The 26,630-nt window shown below is 43.6% G+C and overlaps 1 protein-coding gene and 1 long non-coding RNA gene across 10 annotated transcripts in view; one reads left to right on the top strand and one right to left on the bottom strand.

The window, feature by feature from the left end:
• Positions 1-26,630, top strand: part of camta1a (calmodulin binding transcription activator 1a) — a 373,492-nt gene that overhangs the window by 332,814 nt on the left and 14,048 nt on the right. For 6 of the 8 annotated variants that reach the window (XM_078169855.1, XM_078169850.1, XM_033630118.2 and 3 more), the window contains 4 exons: positions 3,887-4,027; positions 4,671-6,973; positions 12,413-12,539; positions 13,713-13,847. In XM_078169855.1, the coding sequence (XP_078025981.1) occupies positions 3,887-4,027; positions 4,671-6,973; positions 12,413-12,539; positions 13,713-13,847 (2,706 nt within the window). The remainder of the gene's footprint in view (positions 1-3,886; positions 4,028-4,670; positions 6,974-12,412; positions 12,540-13,712; positions 13,848-26,630) is intronic. The other 2 variants (XM_078169853.1, XM_078169852.1) reach the window with 1 other exon arrangement.
• Positions 12,182-26,630, bottom strand: part of LOC144464136 (uncharacterized) — a 31,850-nt gene continuing 17,401 nt past the window's right edge. For both annotated transcript variants that reach the window (XR_013491930.1, XR_013491929.1), the window contains 2 exons: positions 17,353-17,418; positions 12,182-12,314 (listed from right to left, as the gene is read on the bottom strand). This is a non-coding gene — a long non-coding RNA (uncharacterized LOC144464136). The remainder of the gene's footprint in view (positions 12,315-17,352; positions 17,419-26,630) is intronic.

Below are 26,630 nucleotides of genomic sequence, written 5' to 3'. Positions count from 1 at the left end.
ACGTCAACAACCCCGAGCCTCTGGGGGTGACGCCTGTCTCGATGAAGAGGGCTGAGGCAATTCTGGCATGAAGGATCAGGGTGGAGGGGAGATGAGATTGTTTGGACAAATAGGGACGGCACTACATGGTGGACATAAGCTGTTGCATTAGGCTCTCACTCTTGCTCTGTCACCATTCCTGAATCAGGATGCTCTTCCGTCCCACAGCCTCCCTACTGGCTTTGCCACAGCAGGGGATTCATGACAGTGTTTTTTAGTATTCCTGTGGCCCTATCATCTTCGTGTCAGTATTGCTACCATCATCTCATTTGTACTGTTTGCATTACACACTGTCAGGAGGTGAACGGTGACTCAAGCTGCACTGTCTAATGGGATCTCCAGACAGACACAATTATTTGTGCAGTAATTACAGTGACATTAGATGAAACTTCCCTGTCACATTTGGTGTCCAATCTTTTTTTTCCCAGCTCACTCACTCCAGATTAATGGCTGAACAAATCTGAATTCATAGCAGATCAAAAATGAATCCTGTTTATGTTTCCATAACCTGCCACAGCGAGTTGTCTGTGGAGCGTCTGATCTCAGCTTGATCACAGCAGTTCTACTGACATCTGCTGGTGACCAGCCTGTAATCTGCCAAAGGATCTTAAAGCTTTCAAGTCAGATCCCTATCACAGTCATCCAATCATGTTTCCCAGCTTTTTTCACTTCGCCTTAACTCACTCTGTCTTTAATCTGCATTACCCTCACCATCTTACGCTGTTTCCATCTCCTTTTATCTCGTATGCAAACAGACATGCACTAAGCAAATTCTCGCTGTTTTCTAAACCTGACTCTTTTTATGTATCTCTCTCCTGCATGTTTAACCAAATAAGGTACTGAAGTGAAGGGAACTTGAATTAAAGCAGGCTTGATTTTGTTTGATAGTCTAAATATGCTTCACTTCTGAAATATTACCTTTTTTCTCGCTTGAGAGCCTGAGCGCCGCATCACTCAGTGGTGTCTCCTACCACCTTACCGCCACTAAAACCACTATCTGTCTCATCAAAAGTGGTGGCTGGTTAGCAAGTGGAGCGATGAAAAGTATTAGGAGTTGCTAGCGAGGTGTGACTGAGGCGGGGAGTGGAGCATTACAGGAGAAAGCCTCTCTTTCTTCCGCGGTGCAGCAGCAGATCCAGCAGCAGCTAGGTGACGTTCCTCCCCAGAGGCTTTCCCTGTCAGAACAGAGTCATAGGTCGGGGTAAGGGTGGAGGGTGGAAGGATTGGGTGTGCTGTCACCTTCGTCAGCACTCACAGAGGGGAGGCCAGAGTGGCAACAGACACTGACACTTGGGAGGGGAAGAGGCACAATAGAGAATAAGCAGTGCAGTGCAGAAGTTACACAGGTATAACAGCGAGAGGAGGCTGAAGAAAAGTGACTGTTCAAGTCTGGACTATGGAAACAGGACACATAGGGAGAAGGAGAAAAGACAAGGGTGTTTGGAGTTATTATATAAAGTTATATTTTAATGCAGGGGCAGAGCGGGGGGTTGCTTCAGGGGCTCCTGCCATGAATGTTCTCCCTGAGTCTATGCTGCTCCCTAAAGAAATCATATGTAGCTAATGCCCCTTTTCCCCCAAATTAGGGCGTGTATGCAGTTTTTTTAGACACGGAAAAACCTGCTAAAAACAGGCAATAAACTACTGCCAGTAGCCCAGATCTGCAGCAGACTGGTATGCCTTTCTGTTTTGTTTTGCTTTTTATCCTGGTGTGTCACGTTCAGCATCATGGACAGGCCAGAACCGTAGAGAGCAACATGGTGGCTTGTGAAAGTGTTCCAGTGGTTACTTGTTTTTATATCTCTTTCTTATTCAGTCTCTCTCTCTCAAACTCATGTGGAGTAATTTGGAATGACGTTCAAATGCTGCTTGGACCTGAGATGGGCGGTATTTTGTGGGCTGCCGTTTTGCATCTTGTCATCAAAGGGGCTAAAATTAGTGCATCTCCCCAGATGTTGCATTTCCATCCCTGTCCATCAAAGCTGATCAGAGTGGAGCTGATAAACACTCGGGACAACTGCAGAATCATTTGACCTGGGAGTGAATGCTGATTCCTTTCCCATTGATTAACAAAGCCAGATGTTAGCTGGTGTTAGTGGGGTTTTTGTGCAGTGAGAAAAGGGTTTAATTGAGTAAATGTTCCTCTGCAGGCTTAATATTCAATTCAGAGTATTGACGACCACATTTACTTGGCATTGTTGCTGATACTTGATTTGCAATTAGAGCAGTCCAGATTATTATGGCATGGATTTAAATGGAGCAGATTTGTCAGCTAAACATTAATTCTGTGAACTCTACTCCCACTATAGTATTACAAAAATAGGTGTCAAGATTAGTAATGCTGTTGACACCAATTCCTACCCTACCTTTGTTATGTAACCTAAAAATAGTAACATCAGACAATTATTGCCTCTTTTTAGGTGGCAGGAGTGAAAATTAGTCATCCTCAACATTTGTGGTGTTCTGGTTTCAGAATGATAAAGACAGTTGGAGAACAGTTAGATACAGGATAGGATAGAGGCTCAACAGGATTCTTTTTTTCTTGGTGACAAATGATGTATGGATTTAATAGAGATGTCCCCATTACCATTTTTTCCTTGCACATCAGCCGGTTCTGAGTCCCGATCCAATACCATTGCATTGAAAAAATACTATTATAAATAAATATACTATTAACCCTGCATGGGTGATTGTTGTATGGCATGACTCAGGTTGAACCCTCTATAAAAAATGAAAACAAAGAGGGAACAAATGTCTTTTATTATCTAAATTGACTGTCAGTCATAAAAATATGACTAATGGTGGGACTTTACAGTAAAAATGCCAAATTGCTGACATTTTGTGGCTAACGTGGCACTATTTGCCAGAGGTCACTTCTTCGGTGCTCCAAAGTAGTAGTTGCCAGTGGATGCACAGCGCAACTTCCTGTGTAGGCTACTGTTTAAGAGCAGCAAAGACGAACTGACTACCAGGAAAACTGCTGTTTTTATACCTCCGGGCCGGAGCTTTTTCGGGTTTTGTGTCCGTCCAGCCATCCGTCCCATTCTTGTGAACACGATATCTCAAGAACACCTTAAGGGAATTTCCTCAAATTTGGCATGAATGTCCACTTGGACTCAAAAATGAAATCAAAATGATGTGCTAATTGTGTAGATCTTCTGTGTTGACGGGGGGCAGATGTGTGTGAAGCATCCATGTTGTAACAGGCATGGATGTTAACTGCGCAACTTGTCAGGTTCGTTGAGGCATACAACCGCAAAGCAGTAATTCTAGTTTTCGGGTGTGGAAATACTTTTTAAACTTTATTGAAAAATTCCACTTGCATATTTGCTGAAACCTGATCCAGCATTTAAGGCAGTACCAGAGGCGTTTCCAAAACAGGTATCGGTATTGGAACAACTTGAGTTATTAGGCATTGTATTATCTCAAATGGCTTGAATAATAGTGCATAAAGCTGCTGTCAGTGAGAAAGAAATCTCTGTGGAGGATCATGCCCCTGGACGCCCTTAGGTTTGGTGTGAGCCCTGAATGTTTACAACATCTGGCTCCACTTCTGGTTCAAGTTGAGGGAGAATACATGATAGAGAACTAAAAGATGGCGCCACTCAAACTCTACTAATGAAACTACTATACCATCTTACCTGAGGGCAGTCAGTGGGTTGTTTATTTTGCTTCAGGAAAAAACAGTATTAATTTCTCTGATGCACCATGGTAACTTTCAGAGAGGTGACCAGCATGAATTATACTGGCAGAGAGACAGGGAGGGCAGAGGGTGGGGCGGGGGGTTGGCGTGGCTGGTGGTCTGTTGGGCTGGCTGACATCTCTGTCTCCTCCTCTCTCCCGGCAGTTCATGGCATCAAGTGGACTTGCAGCAATGGGAACAGCAGCTCTGGCTTCTCAGTGGAGCAGCTAGTGCAACAGATTCTGGACAGCCACCAAACTAAGCCACCTCCCCGGACTCACAACTGCCTCTGCACGGGCACCCTGGGTAAGGGCTAGTGGGAGGAAAGGAGGGAGTTTGCTCTCAAGAGAGAGCTGGAAAATTCAGCAAGAGGAACAAAAAGGCCATAAAGATACTGTTTGTTATATGGTAGATCAGAGAAGGTGCCTGAGGTCTTTTATTGGTAGGCGATTTATAGTGAAATTGAGTTTCAGGGTTATTGGCTTATTATTTTTGTTTGCTGATAACTGTGTCAGGGCCATATCTGAAAGAGCCCAGCTGTTCCCGAATGTTATGCTAATCAAATACTTTCAGCTGTGTAATTTCACTATAGGCTGTCACTCAGGAAAAGAATGTAGAGCTGTGGTTTATTAATTTCTAAAACAAATTACCCTGGATAACCGCCAGTTGCGTTTTTATTTCTGATGACTTAAGGTGACAAACCATGCAAAACTTCCCATACATTTTACTCACTGTAACTAAAAGGAAAGGATAGTTTTATCATTGTCTTTCTCAAACTGATAAATACAAAAACAAACAAATCATCCATCTTTGTCTCTGCTCGTTGAACAGTAGTATTGCCCAATTCTTAAGTATATGGAGATCGATAGTACATTTCCTTTTCTCCCTTCCTGCGCCCCTCTCAGCCATCCAAATCCCCAACCTCTTTTCTCTCTTTGTCCTCATTTAGGTGCGGGGAGCAGTGTGCACCACAAATGCAACAGCGCCAAACACCGCATCATCTCCCCTAAGGTGGACCCTCGCTCAGGGGGCTACAGCAGTGCTCACTCTGAGGTGCAAAACAACGATGTGTCGGAGGGGAAGACCGAGCACAGTGCCCATGGTGGAGGCAAAAGCTCTGGGGGAGGAGGCGGAGGGGGCAGTGCCAGGGAGAAGCGCAACGGCAAAGTCCACAAGCCTGTCCTGCTGCACCAGAACAGCACAGAGGTGTCATCCACAAACCAGGTTGAAGTCCCCGACACCACGCAGAACTCCCCCGTGTCCATCAGCAGCGGCCTCAACAGCGATCCAGACATGGCTGACAGCCCTGTGGTGACAGGGATGAGCCACGTGGCCTCCGTCATGTCTGGCCTGTCCCAGAGTGTCTTTATGTCTGAGGTCACTGGAGATCCTGTCTACAGCATGTCTCCTACTGGGGGTCCCAACACTCACCTGATGGGTGCAGATGCAACCTCACAGGGCTTGGTGCTGTCTGATCGTCACAAATTTGCCTTCCCCAGTGGAGGAGTAGGGGAGTCTGGGACTACAGCTGCAGGAGACAGTCTGTCCATGCTGTCTTCAGCTGGGGTGTCTGAGGAACTGGTGCTCTCCAGCAGTCTGGACACTGGAAACATCAAGATCCCAGAGACCAATATGAACTTTGACCCTGACTGCTTCCTAAACAACCCCAAACAGGGCCAGACATATGGAGGCAGTGCAATGAAGACAGAGGGCAACTCTTCCTCAACCTCATCTTCCTCCGGTGGCAGCAGTTGCACCAACGGCAGCCTGCAGCGCTCCCCCACCATGTCAGACAATGGCTACACCTTCAGCTCAGCTTTGGTAAAGAACATCAAGACAGAAGACACGTCCTTTGAGCAGCAGCTGGCCAAGGAGAGCGGCTACCAGGTGGGGCCAGTGGTAAACTGTGGCAGCGGGGTGTCTGTGTCATCTGGTGCTGGTTCAGGCCAGGGCAGCCTGACTCTGACCCCAGCAGGCTCCCTGCTTCCTTCTGGTGGGGGTCTGAGTCCCAGCACCACCCTGGAACAGATGGATTTCAGTGCTATTGATGCCAAGCAGGACTACTCTTCCAGTGCTACCACAGTGAGCTATGCTCAGGCCATGTCCAGTCCTCACATGCAACACCAGAATCGTTCCCCCAGCTTCTTCCTCCAGGATTCCTCTCAGACCAGCCAGGCCCAGCAGGGGAGGCCAAGCATGGGCCAGAAAACACATATGATGGAGCACAACTCCCACGACTCTGGAGCTTATATGGGGCTGCAGGTGGTGAAGACGGACTCCCCCGGTAGCAACGGCCACCTCCACCATCACCACCAGGCACACCAGACCCAGCACAGGGCCAACTGTAATGGAGGCTCACCCACAGAGGGGACTGGCCAGGCTGGCTCCCTCCAGCTGCTACAGTACCAGGGGAGCTTTCCTGGGCTGGGCAATGAGCACGAGGATGTGGTAGGTTTAGAGCAACCAGGCAATGTGAATTCAGCTCAGGCTGGAGCCACGGAGAATGGAGCTGAGAATCTTCTCAAGCCAGGAGACCACATTCAGGCCTGTGGGGCGGGAAACGGAGAGGGTGCGGAGCACTATCTGCAGCAGGCTTCGGATGGTGGTGCAGGAGGGACTGGAGGTGCAGGAGAAGGGGTAGCAATTCATAATGGCAACAACAACAGTGATGGCAGCAACCGTTCCCAGCAGCAACAGCAGCTGCAGCCTCTCCTCCAAGGCACCAGTATGGTCCAGGGACTCTACAATGCTGTCGGAACCCACCAAGGCCTCGGTGGAGCGGCCAGTAATGGAGGAGCAGGAGGAACAGGCATGGAGATCAGTCTGGATCACTTTGACATCTCTTTTGGAAACCAGTTCTCTGACCTCATCAATGACTTCATCTCAGTGGATGGCAGTGGAACCACCATGTCAGCCGGAGGGGCCCTGTATGCTCACCAGCTAGTCACATCCCACAGCTCCGATAGTCAGAACGCAGGTGGTGGGGCCCCCCAGCAGGGCCAGGAAGATGGAGGGGCCAGGGGCTCCGGCTACAGCCCCTCAGAGCTCTGCCTTCAGCCCTGCTGCAGCCCTCAGTCTCTGAGTGGAGGGGCTGCAGCAGGGGGAAACACAGCGGAGGCAGGCTCATTGTCCTACATGAATGTAGCAGAGGTGGTGTCTGCAGCTGTCGCCCAGGGGGCTCTGGGAATGCTTCAGGCCACAGGCCGGCTCTTCATGGTCACTGACTACTCCCCTGAGTGGTCCTACCCTGAGGTGAGTGACAGGGCTCTCTATTTTTGTTTGGTTTTAGGGATTGTTTGGGCCATCATTTTTTCTAGTTGTGACATTTTATTTATATACCAGCCAGTGCTGTGATATTAGGTCACAAGATCTCTGCTCAACAGATTTTAAACTCAATTTTGCATTTCAAGCTAGAGCAGCTAAACAGGTTTTAAACAGGTTAAGCTCAATTATATAAACTACTGATTTTCAAATGTGATCACATGTGATCTTGTAATTAATAATTCATTTTCAGTGATTATAATGGATAGTTGAGGAAACTTCACCGTAGGGTACAAGGACTAGAGAGGTTACACAGTTGTATAGTTAGAAGACAATGCTGAGAGTGTGAAAATAATTGAATGTCACATGACACATTTCTAAATAATTTTTAAAGATGTGAGCCAGTATGGTGTCATATAGTTACGCCAAGGACCTTTAATGAAGGAGATCTAATTCACCCACTTAGCATGGTATTTCTCCACCTAATTAATAAGCCTTAAGGAGAGGCCCTCGTGTGCAGCCATAATACCCAGTTGAAAACCACACCCTAGCTGGCGGTAAGGTGATCACCTTCCATTCGGTTGTAATAAGTTTTTAGCATGAGGGATGTCTGGACCCAGTCTGCCTGGGGTGCAGGCAAGGGTTTTAAAGGGACAGGATCACCCAGGACAAACAAATTTGGGCAAAATGGGATGTCTAATTTAAGGATGGAAACGTCACCATTTTAATTTCCAAATGGTTAAGATGCCAGATCTGACAGTCACACTTAAGTTAGTTTGAGGTGTTTTAGTTGTTTCCCTCGTTGATAGTGTTGGACTAAGAGTCTCATCCTACTCTCCAATGTGCTATGTGTGAGCTCAGTCCTGCGTGTTCTTTAATGAAGCAATAGGAGAAGATATTCGGTCTCAGTTAATGTAGTTTATTAAGCAGTAAAGGAATAAAATTACAGAGCTCTGGGTCTCAACTTCACGTCCCTGACGAACAACAAAGGTGTGTCAGTTCACGAAGTCTGACCTCCTGTCCTTTCCCTGACCCAGTATATTTGAGCGTAACAGAGTGTCATTGTGCACGCAAGGCGTTGTCCTCTTCTCATTGGCAGTTCCACTTCCTCCTTCACCACACCACGCCCCTGCCTCGTGTTAATCTGACTCCTTCCCGCTGGCGGTGGGGGCGTGGTTCCTGTTTTGAAAGACAAGAGAACAACACAACTCCCTACACGTGCTGTACCTTACTATCTGTATATCACTTTCTATTCTTTTTACCATATATGAAACTAATTATCTAAGCATTGCGGTATGTGCTCCTCAGACTTCATGTCTCTTCCTCTCCTGTACTTCTCCACTTCTGCAAAGCAAACACATTCAGATCAGCTGAAATCATCTCAGTATTCTCATTGTTCACACATCTAAAACTTATATAGTGAAACACAACTTATAGTAAAACACATAAAATCATTCTATTCCCAACAATAGTGAGTGTCTCCTTGGAACAGGAAATATAAAAACTGTTTGGATGCTTAAGGACATTAAATACTGATGGAGATCATATTAAACACTTTTATGTTCTTTTTTTCTTTTCTTTTATTTCCAAAACTCAGTATAAACTGATAATGACTGGCCTTATTTAAGGTTACTTTAAGATGTTAATAAAAGTCCATTACATTCAAAACGATTTCACACAATGCTGAATAAGCCCATCACCACCAGGAAAAGTTCTCTGTATTTTGCCATAGAGCTGTGGTGTGTGTGGTGACAGTCCCTCCGGGGATTTCCCGGGATGTTTTTGTCATTGTTGCGGCCTGAAATGTCTGATTTCACAGCAGATTTTCTAAATAATTGTGATGCGTGCTGTAGGGCTGTCCCATGTCATCTCATTCACGATAATACCGGTGTAATTTTTAATATGATATGAAAAATTCATACTGTGATACTCGTGATAGCCACAGCAACACCAAGCATGGCTGAAAGCGAAATTATTACCGTCTCTGCGGTGGTTCCAAAAAGAGGAGCAGCTTCAGTAGTGTGGAATAAACTGTGGCTTCCTGAATGTTTTATAAACAGCCCCAGACATCTCAGACTCTTTTAGCGACTTACCGCTCAGAGGGAACTCATTCAGCAGCTCCTTTGGCAGCAGCACAGCGTCTCTCCTTCTCCTCTCTTACGGTGCGCACACGGGAGTCGCTGTCATCAAGTGATCTTGTCATAAATCTTTGGTAATGTAAACCTACGTGACGCTTGCAGCTTGAGAAAAAACTACATATATGTGAATGTGTGATAGTTCTGGTATCATAACAGCCTGTCACAGGTTACAGCGTGATGATTAGAGGAGAAATGGCAGAGCATAAAGGTCCAGGTGGAAAAAAAAACAACTCAATCATTTAGGATTTTGCTGAAAGAAGGAAATCCTTTAAACAGTGTGATGCTAATAGTTATATCTGTCACTGTGTCTATGACTCTGTCACAGAAGCAGCAGTAGTCTCATGATAAACAGAGGGGTGCAAGAAGGTGCTGTGCGGATCAATATGCTTCACACAGCTCTACAATGAATTGAGATTTTACCCATTTTAAATGATCAGATATGTGGTAAAGTTGCAGTGATTGGACAAAATTACAAGGTCGCAGAGAATTCACAAGGTCTGGCTGAATTTGCGTTAATTGTTCCTGGATGGACTGGTTAATCAACCAGATCTAAAGGGGGCAGAAAGGGGGGAGAGACTATTGTGACAGAGAAGATGAGTATGGTGGGAAATCCTCCAAGCCAAAGAATTGTTTCTTGAGTGGATGCTTCAGATAAAAAACAAAAACATAGTGTTCAGAGGAAGGATTTAAGTAAAAAAAAAGACTTGAAGAAAGCGCTCTTGAGAGTGGGGGGGGGGGAGTGGCAAACTCACTTGCAGACATACATCATAAGCACACAGTGTCTGTGTAATTAGTTTCACTGCCACCGGAGGGCGACAAAACTCCTGCATTCCAGCTTTACGGCTGATCTGCAGAAAGGGTGTATTTTCAACAGTTTAGGAAAGGTTTTGTTTTAGTTTCTTCAATCAATAATTGGACCGCCTTGCAACAAAAATGTCAATATGTACTTTCATTTGTAGACACAGAGGTAAATAACAAGGCAGATGACAAACTAAGATGTTAGCTTTAAAGTATACACAAGTCAAAAAACAATCTCCATGCTTCACTGATGTAGAGGCATAAAAACAACAGACCTGATAAAACCCGACCCTTTAATCAATTCTTTTATCACTTGATTATCAAACACTCAGCCCTGTTTGAAAGGAGGCTGTAAACAGTTTGTACTTTGCCTATGACACAACTGCGGCTCTGTTCAGCTTGAATTTATGTCATTTATACTAGGGCGTAATTTCCACTGGGGATAGAGGGACATGTCCCCCCTCACTTTGCAAATGCTATTTTTAGACAGCCTGTCCTGGAAGGCATTGAAATGTTGCATTCTGTTGTACACACAAGAAGTGACACAAATTCAGAAAGAGAGACTGAAAGAGAAGTTTAGAACTTACTTTCTCACCTCTGCTCACATGGCCAATCACAGTGTGAAGTGGGTGTGAAAGTCAGATCAGCGGTTTCCTGAAATAGAAATGGTTAGACACAGTCATATGAATATCTGACGCCAAAAAGGGGGAAGGGAGTTTCTGAAGCTGTTTGAACATCCGACAAGCAACTCTGCTAAAGTTTACTGGCCCTTTAAGAGCTGCAGACAATACTTACAAACAGTGCACTTTTTAGTAAAGATACAAATACATTGTCGATCATAGAATGTCAAATCTCTATCAACAGACTAAATATGATTTAGGGTTATTGTGTTGAAAACATGGCATTTTACACAGCTTCTTTGTTCATCATAATATTCACATAAATTGCACATAAATTCAGAAGATAGCATTCAAACAGCTTTCATTTTTTTTTCTTCTGAAACCATACCTACACCCTTGTGTTCGTATTAAAATAGAACATTTTCCCAGAGGCAAAACACGTACCAAAATGGCTGCTGAAACTTCTCAAACTGATGATGAAATGACATGTGAAATGTTTTCCAAAGAGAATCATTTTCAGATTAGGATGGGCAGATTAAGATGTGCACAGTGTTAGTGCTGAAAACTGCATGTCAACTTGAAAAACATACCACCAGTCATAGGGAGCCAGAGGAGGATGTTTATGACGGCACGGTGTTCCATCTTTGGATGAATTAAAATTAAAGGCATTTTAAATGGGTTAGGGTCATGTTGTTTCACAGCAGGTAATCAAAGCACGGAAGCTCCAGTTTATTACAGTTCATTTCAGATCCAGTGCTGTTCAGGTCTGGCCCAGCCATGCATTCACACACAGTGTTTACAACTTTGTATAAAATAAACTGCTTATATTAATAGTAGCGTGATGATATAGAGCAATTAAATAGCCTAGACAGTTTAAAATAATGAATAGTCTTGGACACAGGGAGAGTCAGGCGGAGGATCAAAGTCTTATAGTTATGAAATATGGATAAATATTTGTGGGCCTATGACATAAAACACAATAAGCAAATATTGGGGTTAGCACAACAAAGGGAATGGCGTGCGAGCAAGTCACTATGACAAGTGCAAATTAAGACACCAGAACTGGAAAACCCATCTGTCTGTTACCGGTGTGCTGGATAAATCTAACTTGATAACAGTATTTAGCATCAGCTGAATAATTGAAATATAATTGAAAAACCTTACACAGGCAGACAAGAATGGCTGCAGCATTGTAGATGAGTCCTAAAACTATTTTACTGAAATATTGTACCAAAAATACGTAGACCTCCTAATTTATTGTGCATCAGATTCCCTGTTGTCATCACTCTCTGACAAGACTGCAATGCACTTTTCTTTATGTCCTTTCATTATTACAATTATGTTGTCAGCCGTAATACCCTCCTCCAACCTCTGGAGGGCAGCACCACATTTTAACACTAGTGTTGGTTGAGCTTTGTACAAAAATAGGTAAAGTGAAATAATGCTGGTTGTCCGCACGATGGCAGCAGAGATCAGCATCAGTTGTTTTCTTTTCTGTGGTGTCATTCCTATCTTTGCCCGCTAGATGTCAGGGTAACAACAAATAATGGAAGTAGGGATGCTTAAACCTGATTTGGCAATGGTGTTATGAGTTGTTTTAAATTGCTTTACTTCTGGGCGGCTGTGGCTTAGAAGATAGAGCAGGTCATCCTCTAATCACAAGGTTGGCAGTTCGATCCCTGGCACCTCCTGTCCACAAGACAATGAACTCCAACCTGCTCCTGATAAGCAGACCAGTGCCTTGCATGTCAGCTCCAGGACCTGTGGTGTATGGATCTGTGAATAAGGGGAAAATTGTAAAGTGGTCTGTTCGGCAAGGTAGAAAGGCACTACATAACTGCAGTCCATTTACCATTATACCCATTGTTTCTTAGGGTGGAGTTAAGGTGCTGATCACCGGGCCCTGGCAAGAGGCCAGCTCAAACTACAGCTGCCTGTTTGACCAGATCTCAGTCCCAGCATCTCTCATCCAACCAGGGGTGCTGCGCTGCTACTGCCCAGGTAAGACAAGATTGTGCTCACACACACATCAAAGAGGAGAAGGGACGATTTCACATTATTCATGAAGCATCAGAGAAGATGACTTTACTGGCATTTCACTTTTTTACCTTCAGCAACAGGCCAGCTTCTATCAAAAATACATTTTACATTCCTTTTATGTTGTCTGTGTTGTTGTTTTCAGGGTGGGGGCGTTAGGAGGGTCTTACATATTTCAGCTATCACAGATATCATATAGCTTTCATCTATTTGTTTGAAGCAATAGTTCGCAGGTTTACAATATGCGGGTCATCTGGTCAGCAGGATTTTTTGTGTATTCATTATAGATGTTACACATTGTTTTTAAGAGAAGTATCACTTTTCAAATTAACGTCAACATTTAGATATTAAAATACTATCTAAACCAGTGTTTACCTGTTGCATACTGTTTAGTCCCTGTATAAAAAAACTACAGTATGTCTTTTAAACTGTTAAAAATATGTTTAGTCAAATAAATTAAAGATGTAGCAGATTAAAGGTTCACTTCAACCCAGAATAGAAAATGCATATTTTTCCTCTTACTTAGTAGTACTGTTATCAGTCTAGATTGTTTTGGTGTGAGTTGCAGAGTGTTGGAGTTATCAGCCGTAGAGATGTCTGCCTTCTCTCCAGTATAATGGAACTAGATGGCACTCAGCTTGTGAAGCTCAAAGCACCAAAACAATACATTTTGAAAAACTCAACAGCAATGTCTCTTTCCCGAAATCATGACCTGATTACTCAAGATAATTCACAGACCTTGTTGTGAGCAGTTTCATGTAGGAACTCTTTTTTGATACCGAGCTATATATGAAGGCAGACATCTCTACAACCGATATCTCCAACACTCTGCAACTTACACCAAAACAGTCTATACTGATAAACAGCACTGCAGGTAAAAGAAAAAATATGTATTTTTGATTTTGGGGTGAACTGTCCCTTTAAGCCCCACGTAGCAACTTGTGAGTAGCTGTAATAATGTTAATATTATTCTAACGTAGCTATGTGATTTAAGCCCTAAATTATATTTTTTGGTTGTGTTGACAGTAGTCATGCATGGAAAATTGAGCTAGTCACCACTGATAAACAAATCTGACCACATAATAATGACATTGTGTTTGATGTGAACTGAACAATCATCATCCTCTCCCTCTTCAGCTCATGACACAGGTCTGGTGACGCTGCAGGTGGCTGTCAGTAACCAGATCATCTCCAACTCGGTGGTGTTTGAGTACAAGGCCCGCGCTCTTCCCTCACTGCCATCATCTCAGCACGACTGGCTCTCGCTGGATGGTAGGTTTCTCCTCGGTTTGTACGTTAGCTTTGCTCCCTTTGCCCTGACTCTTACTATCTGTCCTCACTCATTTTCTTCCTCCTCTGTTTTCTTTACTCTTTACTTCTCTGTGTAACTCCTAATTCTTCTATCTGGCTCTCCAAATCTCCCGTGGCCTTATTGATTTTGTTAATTTTGATTAATGGTCCGCTGGACCATCATGCATTACAAATCCTCTCTCTGGCTTTGCTTTAAACCAATTTGTCACAGCTTACACATTCACATGCATTAACTTTCTCTGGAGACAAACAAAGTCTGCAGGATATTATTAAGTGCTTAAGAAAGTGCCAAAACATAAATTGTGATCTGACATTTTTTTAAGCGGATATGTTTTAACAAGACATTGGGGCATTTCCAGTCTTGTTTTTGGCAACCAAACCAGGTGTTTTTTAATGAGATGTCGAGACATTTTTAGCCTTGTTTTTCGCAGCCGATGCAGGTATTTTTTAACGAGACATTGGGGCATTTCCAGTCTTGTTTTTGGCAACCAAAACCGGGTATTTTTAATGAGAGATTAGGTCATTTCCAGCTGTGTTTGAGTCAATCAAACCGGGTATTTTGGAATGAGACGTCAGGACATTTCTAGCTGTGTTTATGCTAACTTATCTGGGCATTTTTTAATGAGATGTTTGGACATTTCCAGTCGTGTTTATGGTGACAAAATCAGGTTTATTTAACGAGTGGTCTGGTCATTTCCAGCCGCATTTGAGTCGACCAAACTGGGTGTTTTTTAATGAGATATTGGGACATTTCCAGTCTTGATTTTGGTGACCAAACAAGGTATGTTTTAATGAGACACTGGGACATTTCCAGCTGTGTTTTTGGTAACAAAATTGGATATTTTTAACGAGAGGTTGGGTCATTTCCAGCCACATTTGAGTCGACCAAACCGGGTGTTTTGTAACTAGACATAGGGACATTTCCAACCTTATTTGTGGTCACCAAACCAGGTATTTTTAAGAAACATTGGAACATTTCCAGCCATGTTCTTGGTAACCAAACGAGGTATGTTTTAATGGGACATTGGGACATTTACAGCTATTTTTTATGAGAGGTCAGGTCATATTCAGCCTTATTTAAGCCGACCAAACTGGGTATTTTGTAACGAGACGTTGGGACATTTCCAACCTTGTTAGTGGTGACCAAACCAGGTATTTTTTTAAGAAACACTGGGACATTTCCAAACATGTTCTTGGTGACAAAGCTGCATACTTTTAACAAGACGTCAAGACGTTTCCAGCCGTGTTTATGGCAACCAAACTGGGTATTTTTAAGGAGATGTGACATTTCCAGCTGTGTTTTTGACGACAAAACCAAGTATTTTAAACAACAGGTCGGGACATTTCCAGCTGTGTTCATGGTGACAAAACCAGGTATTTTTAATGAGAGGTCAGGTTATTTCCAGCCACATTGGATTCAACCAAACTGGGTATTTTTTAATGAGACGTTGGGACATTTCCAACCCTGTTTGAGTTGCTAAACCAAGTATTTCTAAGAAACGTTGGGTCATTTCCCACCATGTTTAAGTTGACCAAACCAGCTATTTTGTAGTGAGATGTCGGGATATTTCCAGCCCTGTTAGTGGTGACCAAACCAAGTATTTTTAAGAAACGTCTGGATATTTCCAGCCATGTTCTTGGTGACAAAACTGAGTATTTTTCATGAGGCATCAAGACACTTCGAGCCGTGTTTATGGCAACTAAACTGGGCATTTTTTAAGGAGATGTTGGTACAATTCCAGCTGTGTTTGTGGGCTCCAAACCAGGTATTTTAGGGCCAAAACATGATGTTTTTCTGACCCTGACCAAGTGCTTTTTGTGCCTAAACAATAAGATGCATTAACCACAGCACATATATCACAACATAACATTGAAGATTAAAACATAAAGACATCCGTGACAATCATAACATACAAATTGAACATATCAGTGGTTTGCAGGAGCGTACAATGCTAAAATCTGACTATTGGGATGATATCAGACAGGGGTACAAACCAAGCTAACCTACATACTTTCTTGAAAACAAGAAGATAATGAGTTGAATATGAAATGTGTGAAATGTGTTTCTAGCCATAAAACATGCTGGCTGTTTGACACTTGACCAAACATGATAAAGGTCATGGAAATATTCTTGATATGGCTGCTGAGATTGCATAAGTGAGTGTTAGAAAGAACCTTCGAAACCTTGTTATCAGAATAACACCTCTTGTTGGTACGAGTGGTGGGCAACAGTTCAAAAAATCTATTTAATTTTAGATCTTGTTTCTTGTTGTGCCTAATGTATTGCAATGCCCATTGCAATTAATGGATCAAAACTGTTGTTATTAAACTATAAAAAATGTGACTTTGCTCAATATTACTACATTCTGAAGAATATTAATATCTAAAAAAAATATTTGCGGTAAAGTTGTGTTACTGATTTCAACCATACTTCCCAGGGCCACTTGGTGTTACCAAGAGAAGTGATTTAAGAGTTAACTTTGTTGTGTCAGAATGTGTTGAGTGAGACTTCTTCACTTTCACTTTGCAGTCTGTTGTCCTCAGATGTGCAAATTAAACACCAAATGTTATTTAAAGCCTCATTTTAAGGTCAGTTCAGTGAGAGAAAGCCTCATTGTCTCATTTTGCATATATTACACTCAGCTAATAGATAAGTTATTGTGTTTACAACACTGCAAATGCACACATTTGGACCATGAGATTGGTAAAATTGTTTTGTGTGATCTCCTTACAGTAACAAAGCTTTTGTAGCTCAGCACTGTGGAGGTCTTCTACATACAACAATAGATGCTGCAGGGTTGGCAAATTTCCATTCTGTTAAAAATTCAAATGAAGTCCATGAGTCAGAGGACCTACTGTAGGCATGTTCACTGGAATGTAATGAGCATGCAGGTCATTGTCTATTTGTATATATGTGTGTGTGTGCGCTGCCGGGGAAGCGTTGCTGCAGTGCTTGAGCATTGACAGGATAAAGTAGGGCACAGCGAAGCACAGGCTCACAGGACAGCTGCATTGCAGACGGCCCTTGAGGGAGTGGGAGTGAGTAATCGAGAGCTGGCGGCTCCCATACACGGCAGTACCAGTGGATCCCTCCGCCATTCATACCCTACTGCCTCACTGGCCCATTCACAGAACCAGTTAAGGAGGAGCTGACTGTCTCAGGGAAAACACAGCCCACCCTATTACCTTACTTATATTAACCCCTTGCCTGCCATCTCTCACTATTTTTTTCTCATGACAATGTGTGGTCTCTATTTGAGAATGACAACAACATGTGATATCTAAAGATCGTAAGGATTTTCATCTGTTATTCTATCTCTGTTATATCCAGATATCTGGCTTCTGATAAATCATTTGTCCCCACAATTATTGTTGTCAAAACAGCACAAAATAGGTTGAAAGTTACTGAGATTGTGTGTTACTCTAACAGAATATACAGTAAATGTGTGTGTGCTTTGTTCCATACCTGTGTGCACAAATTACGTAACATTATGTCCAGCCAGTCTGGCGCCAGGTGAGTTTCTGTGTGTACCTGTGTGTGATAGAGGGAGAGGAAAGTGTTAGCAGTAGCAAAGGGGAGAGGTATTGAAGTGTACCAATCACACACATGGTGGTTTGTTACTACAAGACATTTCTGCTCCTCCGGCTGCTTATGGCAAAGGTGTGTGTGACCAGCAGCAGTTCAGGACCGCACTGTGGACAGAGACTCTGGCGCAGAGCGCACTGTAAACTCCAGAAGGTTTAATATAAAAGATTTGCTTTTCTCAGGGAGAGTAAACGCTCTGCTTCATTGTTTACCCCGTGTAATCAAAGACAAATTCAATTTGTGATATCTAGACCAAACTTATTTCAGAAGTAGGGCAGGATGTAATCACTTGGGCACGTGCAGCCATCACATCGATAATGTCTTGAGGCACAGCAGGAGAAACAAGAAGCGCTGCACATAAATAGTGATAGCCAGCCACTTTGAAAACACTAATATGACCAGATCCCTGTTTACCTAACGTGACTGCACACACTCCCGCTACTTAACCCCCACGGCCAGTCACCTGATTAACTATAGTCTGCTGACATTACGCGCCATACGCGCAATATATTTGTCTGCAGCGGTTGTGTTGTGCAGCTCTGTGAGTTTGTTCTCCCATGGAAGACTCACTGTGCTATGATGTGCTAATGGCACAGCTGCCTGCCTGCCTTGATTTGTCATAATGCAGAGTGGGGGAAGGGGCGCTTTTCTCTGCAGCACTGCAGGTACGGAGCCATGGGCAGGACAGAAAAGCTGTCGGAGCTGCAGAGCGCTCATCGTCCGCCCCAATAAGTCCCTGAGCTCAGATCCCACGACCCGAGCCGGGAGAGGTTCGCTGGGAACTGGCACATTACAGCCCCGCATAGCGGCATGCTGCATGTTAGTGTTGAAGGGAGCGTGTTGACAGTACTGACTGTGAGAACAACTACACCGGCGTGACAAACGGCAGACCGTGCACACACAATGCAGGAGCGGAGGAGTGGGCGTGTTTGGGTAAACATGGTAAACTACCGCAAACAGAACAAGATTTAGTTTCAGACGGCAGCTGAGAGGCTGAGAGGAGGCGAGTCCAGGCGCGTTTTGCAGGGCTGCACCGGACTTTTCTCCGGTGTGGGAGAGACTCCGTGCGGGCGCACAGTGAGCCACGCGCGTCGAGCGGAGTACTCGATTAGAAATGCTTATTATTATTACAACAACAGGCCAAATGAGAATAATGACACGATGAGGGGCGAGCTTTTAGGAGCAGGACCACGACTCCGAGAGGAGGAGGCGGCAAACGAAAATTAGGGCGTCTGTTTACCGGCGGCACGTGCGCACAACGTCTCCTAGCAGCGGTATTTGTCATTTTACTGCAGGCTGGGATAGCAGCGACTACTAGAAACACAAGGAAAGTGTGTATGTGTGTGAGGTGAAACAAGTGAAGAGGAGGAGGGGGCTATTAGAGGAAGAAGAGTAGTGAGCGCTCCCTCTCTCCTTCCCTTCCCTCCCTCCCTCTCTCCTCACGTCGCTCTCTTCCCTCACTTTGTTCTATTGTTGACGAGTGCTCTGTTGAGATTGAGATTCAGTCTACACCAAGGATATATATTTTTATTGTTTCCTCCGTGTACACAGCATGCAGGAAGCCTGACCGTCAGGCTGTTTGGGGGCAAAACTGCAATTTGAGTGAAATGCAGCTTTTGGTTGGACTTCTTTGGGTCAGGATGCCTGTGAATGACACCTGCATTTCCTAAAAGACAAAAAAGAGGCAGAATTTTTTTGGCTTTGAGGTGGACTCTACCAATGGAAAATAAGATAGAAGGTTAGAAGTGTTAAGTTCAACCCTATGGCTGTAGTGCTGTGCTGTGTTGTGTTTGTGTTGTGTCCGGGCTGTTTTCATATTCTGTGTCTTTCTCGTGTGTGCCAGAGAGAAGTTGGAGTTATACGTTTCTTCCAACACCCCGCATGCTTAGTTATTGTGTCTTAATGTAGTCCAAGTGTGTGTGTGCTGTGGCGGAGTTTGGTAAGAAATGGTGTGTTTTAGCCACATGCTTTTCTCCAAGTGTTTCATGTGACTCTGCCTCATTGCAGAGCACAGGAGAGTTGACGTTGATAGTAGCCAACTCCTGACTCACGACTAGTGCTTGGGCATATTAAAGACTCCTTAAGGCGCCTTCAAAGACAATCAACTATTTTCCTTCTATTGCTTTTTTGAATAGCAAAGGAAGTCATGCGTAAAGCTCCCGTGCGCCTCTTTTCCAAGTCTTGGCACTTTTGGCAAAACCTGCCTCTTACATTTTAAACATCTTTACATTTCACGACTTTTTCTTGACAGTTTGAGTCTGTTTGGTGTGTTACTGTGTAGTCACCGTGTCCTGAAAATACCGAGAGCTGTTTCACGTGTTGTCCAAAGTGTGGTTGCTATAGCGCATTGGATGGTTGTCGCATCCCAGAGTGCTGCTCAGGTTATCGGGGCCAGCGAGTCGTCGGTGGAATCTACTTTTAATGCTGTTGTTTTTAGACTTCGGATCGCATTCAAAGCTGATACTATCAACAACGTGGACTTAATGAATAGTTAAAACGTGGTGAAATAATAAAAACTCCACGTTGTCACTCATGGTGTATCACGAGTGGTGCCGCTGAGCGTTTCAGCACCACAGATCTGAGAACAGCGACTTCACTTTAACCCCGGTTAGACTTCAAACTTAGCTATGGTCGAGCCTTTCCACACTATTTAAAGTCAGAAAATTGCAGATACACATTTATACCTGTTGCTCCTCTGTGAACTTTTGAGTTTTGCTGTATGCAATGCATAGAAACAAGATGCACTGCCCCTATTGTGGACTCTTAGAGAGCTGTGAAAGATACAACACGCCAAAGTTGCAAAGTCTTGTAGAATATGCTTTGCAGAAGTTGGATGAATCACCACAGTGCTTTCCTATGTTTTAAGTTTGTATCTTTGTTGAACTGCACATAACCAATTACTAGTTGTAGTAGTACTAGCAGTATTAGCATTATAGTAACACTTGCAGTAGCTGTGTGCATGTTGCAAAAGCATGAGTAGCAATATTACTGTATTAATATTGATTGATATCACTTTTAGCAGAAGTTTTGCCCCCTTTGCCATTGCAGCCCCAAATAAAATAACCCAATGAACACTGTGTATATATTTTATATGGTAGTGTTTGAACATATCGGGGCTTGGATGTGTATGTGTGAGCATTATGCCAGCTGTATGCATTGCATTAATTAACGTGCAGGCTGTGAAAACAGATTGGCATACATAAAGATTGACAGATAGCAAAGTCTGTCTATCTATCTATCTATCTATCTATCTGATAATGTAATAAATAGCTGATGTCATTAGTAGTGACTATGTTGCTGAGGCTGTTGTAGTAATAACAGAGGCAATAGCAATAGTAGTAGTACTCGTAACAGCAGCAGTGACGTGGGAATGCTTACACCTAAAGGTGATGGATCACCCCAGACAAGAGGTTTTAAAGAGATAGGTACGTTTAAAGAGAAACAGTCATTTGCAGAGAGCACATCATGTCTGACTTCTGTGGTTGACTCCTATTATACTGTTGTTTCTTTCTCACAGTGATGCTACTGCTAATCGTTCATGCATCTGTTTCAGATTGAGATATAGTGGGTACACGTAAAAGCGGCAACACCTTGTCTATCTAATGCAATCCCATATAATGCCATGCATTTTGCATTGGTGAAGTGCACAGTATCAGGTGTAGTCTGTGGCGGGGCTGTTACTGAACTTTGGTAAGTTTTAAATCTATAGTTTGTGGTTTGCATTAGTTTACATTATGTTATATTATGAAACTCTGTCTACACTGTGATTTAAAATTGAAATAACAGGCTTGAGATTGCTTATACAGCACAAGGGGATGATTTATTTGTCTGTATTCTTAAATAACCGTATTGTATATTATAAGTATGATCCGGGTAAAGCGCTTGTTTTATGTTATGTTATAAGTTCTGTTTTCTTTACCAGGCCAGTCTGCTCATATGCTTATCAAATTGAGGTTCAGTTCATGTTCATGCTGTGCAGCTGTATCCCTCTGAGTTGTCATAAAACCAAATTAAAAAAGAGGGGGTAATATACATGGTCTCAAACCAAGCATACATTATATCACTTTCAAGATAAAATGGCTCTTACTCTCAGGTCTCTATCTCTGTTCACTCTCCTGCCTGTGCTCACTTGTAAATTACAATTTTACTACAGTACAGTACAGATAGGATTCCAGTAAGTGACAAAAGACTGAAATATGATTTTGAGTCCAATGATGAAAAAGATTCAGAGGAAAAGGGAGGACAGGCTGAGATTCCTGTGAATGCATTTAGCCAAACTGTGTTGTCTTACTATTAATGGAAAGCTTTGGAGACGTCCTGTCCCTTGGGTGGTGGTGTTTTGTATCAGATTGATTCATCTTTGAAATTATTTCTCCGCTCATCTCTCATTTGCACTCCTGCCTGCAGCTGATGTGTCAAGCACCGTATAGTTGTTTATGCAAATAGGAACTTAATGATATGTACTTGTTACTGTATTGTCAATCTATACAAAAAAATCAAACCACCTACTTTCGGAGGCAAAAAGCCAATACCGTGTTACTCTATTAGTGTGATGGTGGATGACAGTAAATCCCCACGGTGTGCACTCTTGGCATTTTACCTTCAGTATGACACAATGTATCTATTCAGCGTTCAGACTGTACTCATATTGACCTATATAGCTGGACAAATGCCAGCAAGTTAAGAGCTGCTTCACCTTTGTGGCAGAACAGAAAAGTATCTTTCAGGCATTGTGACCTTTGTTTGCAGTCATTAAACTTCTGTATGTGGTTGAGAATAAATTCTCTGTGGGAACAGGGGTGAGGCCGAATTGTCTGACAGGACATAATGTCTCTTAATATTGCATTATTTTCCACCTGTTGCTGTTGCAGTTTGTTGATACATGGCGAGAGAAGAATTCCAGGGATGCAGGCGCCTGGCTGGCTTAACTTGTGTTTTTTAGGCATGAAATCAAAATGTTGACATCAGCTGATTGGAGTGTGTGTGAAAGATTCCTGCTGTTGTGTAGCTATAAGAAACTTTAAGAACATTTGCACACTGAAAAAAAGATTTTGGCTCGAGGGACGGGGGGTACAAAACATGGCATCCCTGTCTCCCAGAAATGATGTTTGTATGACACTTAACTGCTTTTTAACTCGGTTGTTACAGTAACATAATCGCTGTCTGGATTTTCTTTACTTATTAATTGATTAATTTATTATTTAGGGGCGGCATGGTGGGGCAGTGGTTAGCATTGTCGCCTCACAGCAAGAGGGTTCCTGGTTTGAACCTGGGATAGGGGGTGCATGTTCTTCCTGGGTTTTTTCTGGGTACTCCAGCTTCCTCCCACAGCCCAAAGACATGCAGTTTAGGTTAACTGGTGACTCTAAATTGTGTGTAGATGTGAATGTGAGTGTGAATGATTGTCTGTCTCTATGTGTCAGCCCTGTGATAGTCTGGCGACCTGTCCAGGGTGTACCCTGCCTCTCACCCAGTGTCAGCTGAGATAGGCTCCAGCACCCCCGCAAACCCCAACAGAATAAGCGGTTATGGAAAATGAATGATGAATTAATTCATTTATTTATCTAGCTGAAGGGCTAGTTTTCATCGGCAATCCCTTCGCCAGCTGTAAAAGGGCATCCTAGAAAAGATTATCCTAGATTAGACATCCTAGATTATATTCAGAGACGACGTTTCCTCCAGGTAACTAAACAGTACATTCATGTACCCCATAGGTGCTGGAGGGAGGGTGCCAGGCGTACAAAGTGCAGGACTTTGACACTAGAAATTCGTGTTTGCATAAAAATTCAGATCTTACATTTAGGCAACAAAAGCACTTTGATTAAGTTAGGGAAAGATTGTGATTTCTGTTCAATGTTAGTTAGAAAAAGGTAATTGAAAAAATAATGCTGTAGTCGCTAGAGTGGGTATTGTATTTCAAGATTGCCTATTTGGGTGGAAAACAGCTGGAGTACATTGTCACTGAACATTTGGCTGATAACTGAAAGACGTTTTTTTGGCGACATTTTGCCGATATGTTCAGTATCAACATTTTTGCGTCTTGCCAGGTATGTTAATTAGCAAAATTTTCTCATTATGTTAATGAAAACATAATTCGCTCGGCATTATGTTTCCTTTAAATCGTATATACTGTTTCAAATAGGTTGTATATAAACATGATTTCTAAGAGATGGGACTGAACATATAAAAATCACCCGACAGAGAGAAAATTGTAGTCATGTTTTACAGCATTGACATGGCAAAATTTAAATGACTGTAGTGGCCTTCTTATTCTGTGATCCAGTTTCCTACAGCAGTCCAAAGACATAGATGAGTTAGAAGCTATTATAAATTATGTCTAGGTGTGAATGTGAATGAATGTGTCTGTTTGTGTGTGCTAGCCTGGATTGCATGGATGGATTGACGACCTGTCAATGTGTTCCCTGCCTCTCGTCCACCCCCTGCAACCCTGAACAGGATGAGCCATATAGCAGATGGATAGATAGATTGCATCCTCAAATAGATTTGATGCCATAATAACAAATTGTACAACAGAAAGACGTCTCTATCACACACAATATTATTCTTCAAACAATTTATATCTTCCGTTATCGCTGCTAAGAAGAGTAAAAAAGAAAGAAAAAAAAGAGTAATAGGCGGAACAAAACCACAACCTGTCATTACACTGTGTCACAGTAAAGTCAGTCTTTGATCAACAGACAGCCATGTGTTCCAGCTGCGAGGGCTGCTGCCAGATGGCCTGGCCCCTACCCCTGCACAGTCACAAATACCAGCCCCTGTCACTCAGCTCACACAGAGACCCAGAGGGAGGCTGGCCTCCAGTCTCTCTGCTGGGTTACATGTGAGAAGTTGACTGACTGCAGCGCGATAATGAGGTCCAGCACTAAACTTGATTGGCACGGACACAACCAGAGGTTCAGAAGTGAGGATTAAAGATGTCCTCCCACACTCTCTCAGAAGTTCATTTATATGAATAACCCTACACCTGTCTTCTCATCTCGTCTCACCCTTGTCCTGTCTTTAATTGTAATCTCCCCTGCTGTCTTCTTCCTCCCTGTTCTCGCTCCCACTGTGCTCCTCAATAAACAGCCCTGTCCTTCCTTCCGCTATCCGTCTGTATATCAACCTGTCTCACGAGGAGCTGCTGCCATGTCCCAGAGATGAGACAGATCACATGGGGCAGGGGTGTGACGTTAAAACCCAGTGCACGGGTCATCGGCTCTCTGCTTCTCTCAGATGTCCTTTGAGAGAAACTAATAAGAACCAACAGCGGAGCCACAGAGATCAAGCTCTGGTTCATTCATGCAAATCTTGTGCTATGGATTTTATTTAGAAGTGACTTCCCACACTTGACGTGCAACTTTCCACATGGAGCCCAGCTTTTTAATCTGTATGATAGGACCAGGTCACGGACCAGTGTCTGGTGGGTCCCATGGTGACAACACTAGTAATTTATTCTAATGAGCGTCGCTCCCAAAGCAAGTGACAAAATTACTCATTTGGGTTATCGGTCATGGAAGTTCAAGACCTCTTCTCAGAGAGTGTTAAGTGGGTGGTTTTCACGTTCCAGCTCCCTTTTTAGTTGAGGCAACTGTCACTCTATTAAAAGAAGAAGTGTGAAGAAGTGTGGGATTTTCCCGTCCTCTCCAAGCTTTCGTCCCAGAGGTGAGAGGTTTTCCTCTCACTTCTAAGGGGAGACAAGTCGGGTCATCATTTAGCAGCATATTCACTGTAATTTCAGACACACTGTACAGAAAAAACCTTCATTCTCTCTGCTGTTCTCATCAAAGTAGCTCTAACAAGATAACACTTCAAAGTATAACCCAGAGAGATGAGTGCAGGTAGATAGAGGTGTGAGAGAACTGATGGAGCATGAAACTCAGTGTAGTTTTTGATTTAGGAATGTGAAGTTCTCTCGTCTTTTGTATTTTTCATATCCAGTTTGCCGGGGTCCAAGACCTGCAGGGGAATACATCACCAAACGTGAGGGGAAGATGGAGAATAAATCTCCACAGACAAGTGAACTAGACTCATTTGCAGACACTTATCTTTGCTTTCAAAGGCGTGTTTGTGTCATGACAGCTGTAAGTTCACACCTCAGTTGACAAATCACTTCCACTCAAGTGCTCCTGATATAATGAGTGGTGGTCTGTCTTATTTTTGCATCCAACTGCTTTTTTTAAAAATAGCATGTCACAGTCTGCCCTAAATGTGTGAGAGTGACCACGTCTGCTGCCACACACTGTCACAAGGGAGTAAACCGGAGAGTGGGAGGGCGTTGACAACGTCACAGTGTTGTTACAGTTCTGTTTGGCTGCCCACCTCCCATGTCTCCTCCCTCTCCCCTCCCACTCGTCTCTACCCCCATCCTCCCTCTGCAGTGGACGTGCATCGCATTTGGAGCAGCAGGCAGCAGGTGGAGATGACATCATCTGCACTGCAGCACACTGCAGCACTGGGTCTGAACAAAGACATGTCAGCCTACCGCTAACTATCCCCTCTCTCTCTTCGCTCTTTCTCCATCTCCATCTCTCTGTCTAACCCCCCCCCCCCCCCCCCCCCCCCCCCCCGTCAGCCTGAGGGAGAGGGAGAGCACAGCCTTGTACCAACTCAGGTTGTAGTGCTGTGACCTATCTCAACCCTTTGCCTCCCCTCCTGACACAAGCACTCAGTCTTGAACAGCCTCTCAAATCTTCGCCTCACCTGCTTCCACAAGTCACCATGTGGGTTGGTGAAGACGGATCCCACATGGGAAGAAGCAAACGCTCCAAGCGTTTTTTTCCAACCTGATAAGAGAGTGATCGGCTGATCTGACAGCAGGCTCATGTAGACAGTCAGCACATGCAGGGATCGAAGGCAGAGACCTCAGTGTTGTCCTCTAAGTGCATTATTCACAGTGCAGCATGTTGTCACTGAGAGCACTAATTTACTTGCTGGTGACATTATGTTTTTCTGTCCAATGATAGCAGTTACTTGACCTCTTTTACAGTGGCTTATAGGAGGTCTGACGGTGGCATTAGCTCCCCACGGAGCCCTGAGCCATGACTGCCAAGATACCGTAAAGCGCAAATGTCACCAGGTCGTGCTGCGAAGGCTCCCCACTTAGAGTCATTAGGTCCCTACCTACGGCGTCAACACTGAGAAAAGAGAGTAGGCCA

Source organism: Epinephelus lanceolatus, chromosome 8 (assembly GCF_041903045.1).
Source record: "Epinephelus lanceolatus isolate andai-2023 chromosome 8, ASM4190304v1, whole genome shotgun sequence".
Lineage (NCBI taxonomy): Eukaryota > Metazoa > Chordata > Actinopteri > Perciformes > Serranidae > Epinephelus > Epinephelus lanceolatus.
Note: the sequence above shows the minus strand (reverse complement) of the source record. Positions and strands in the feature narration are given on the sequence as shown.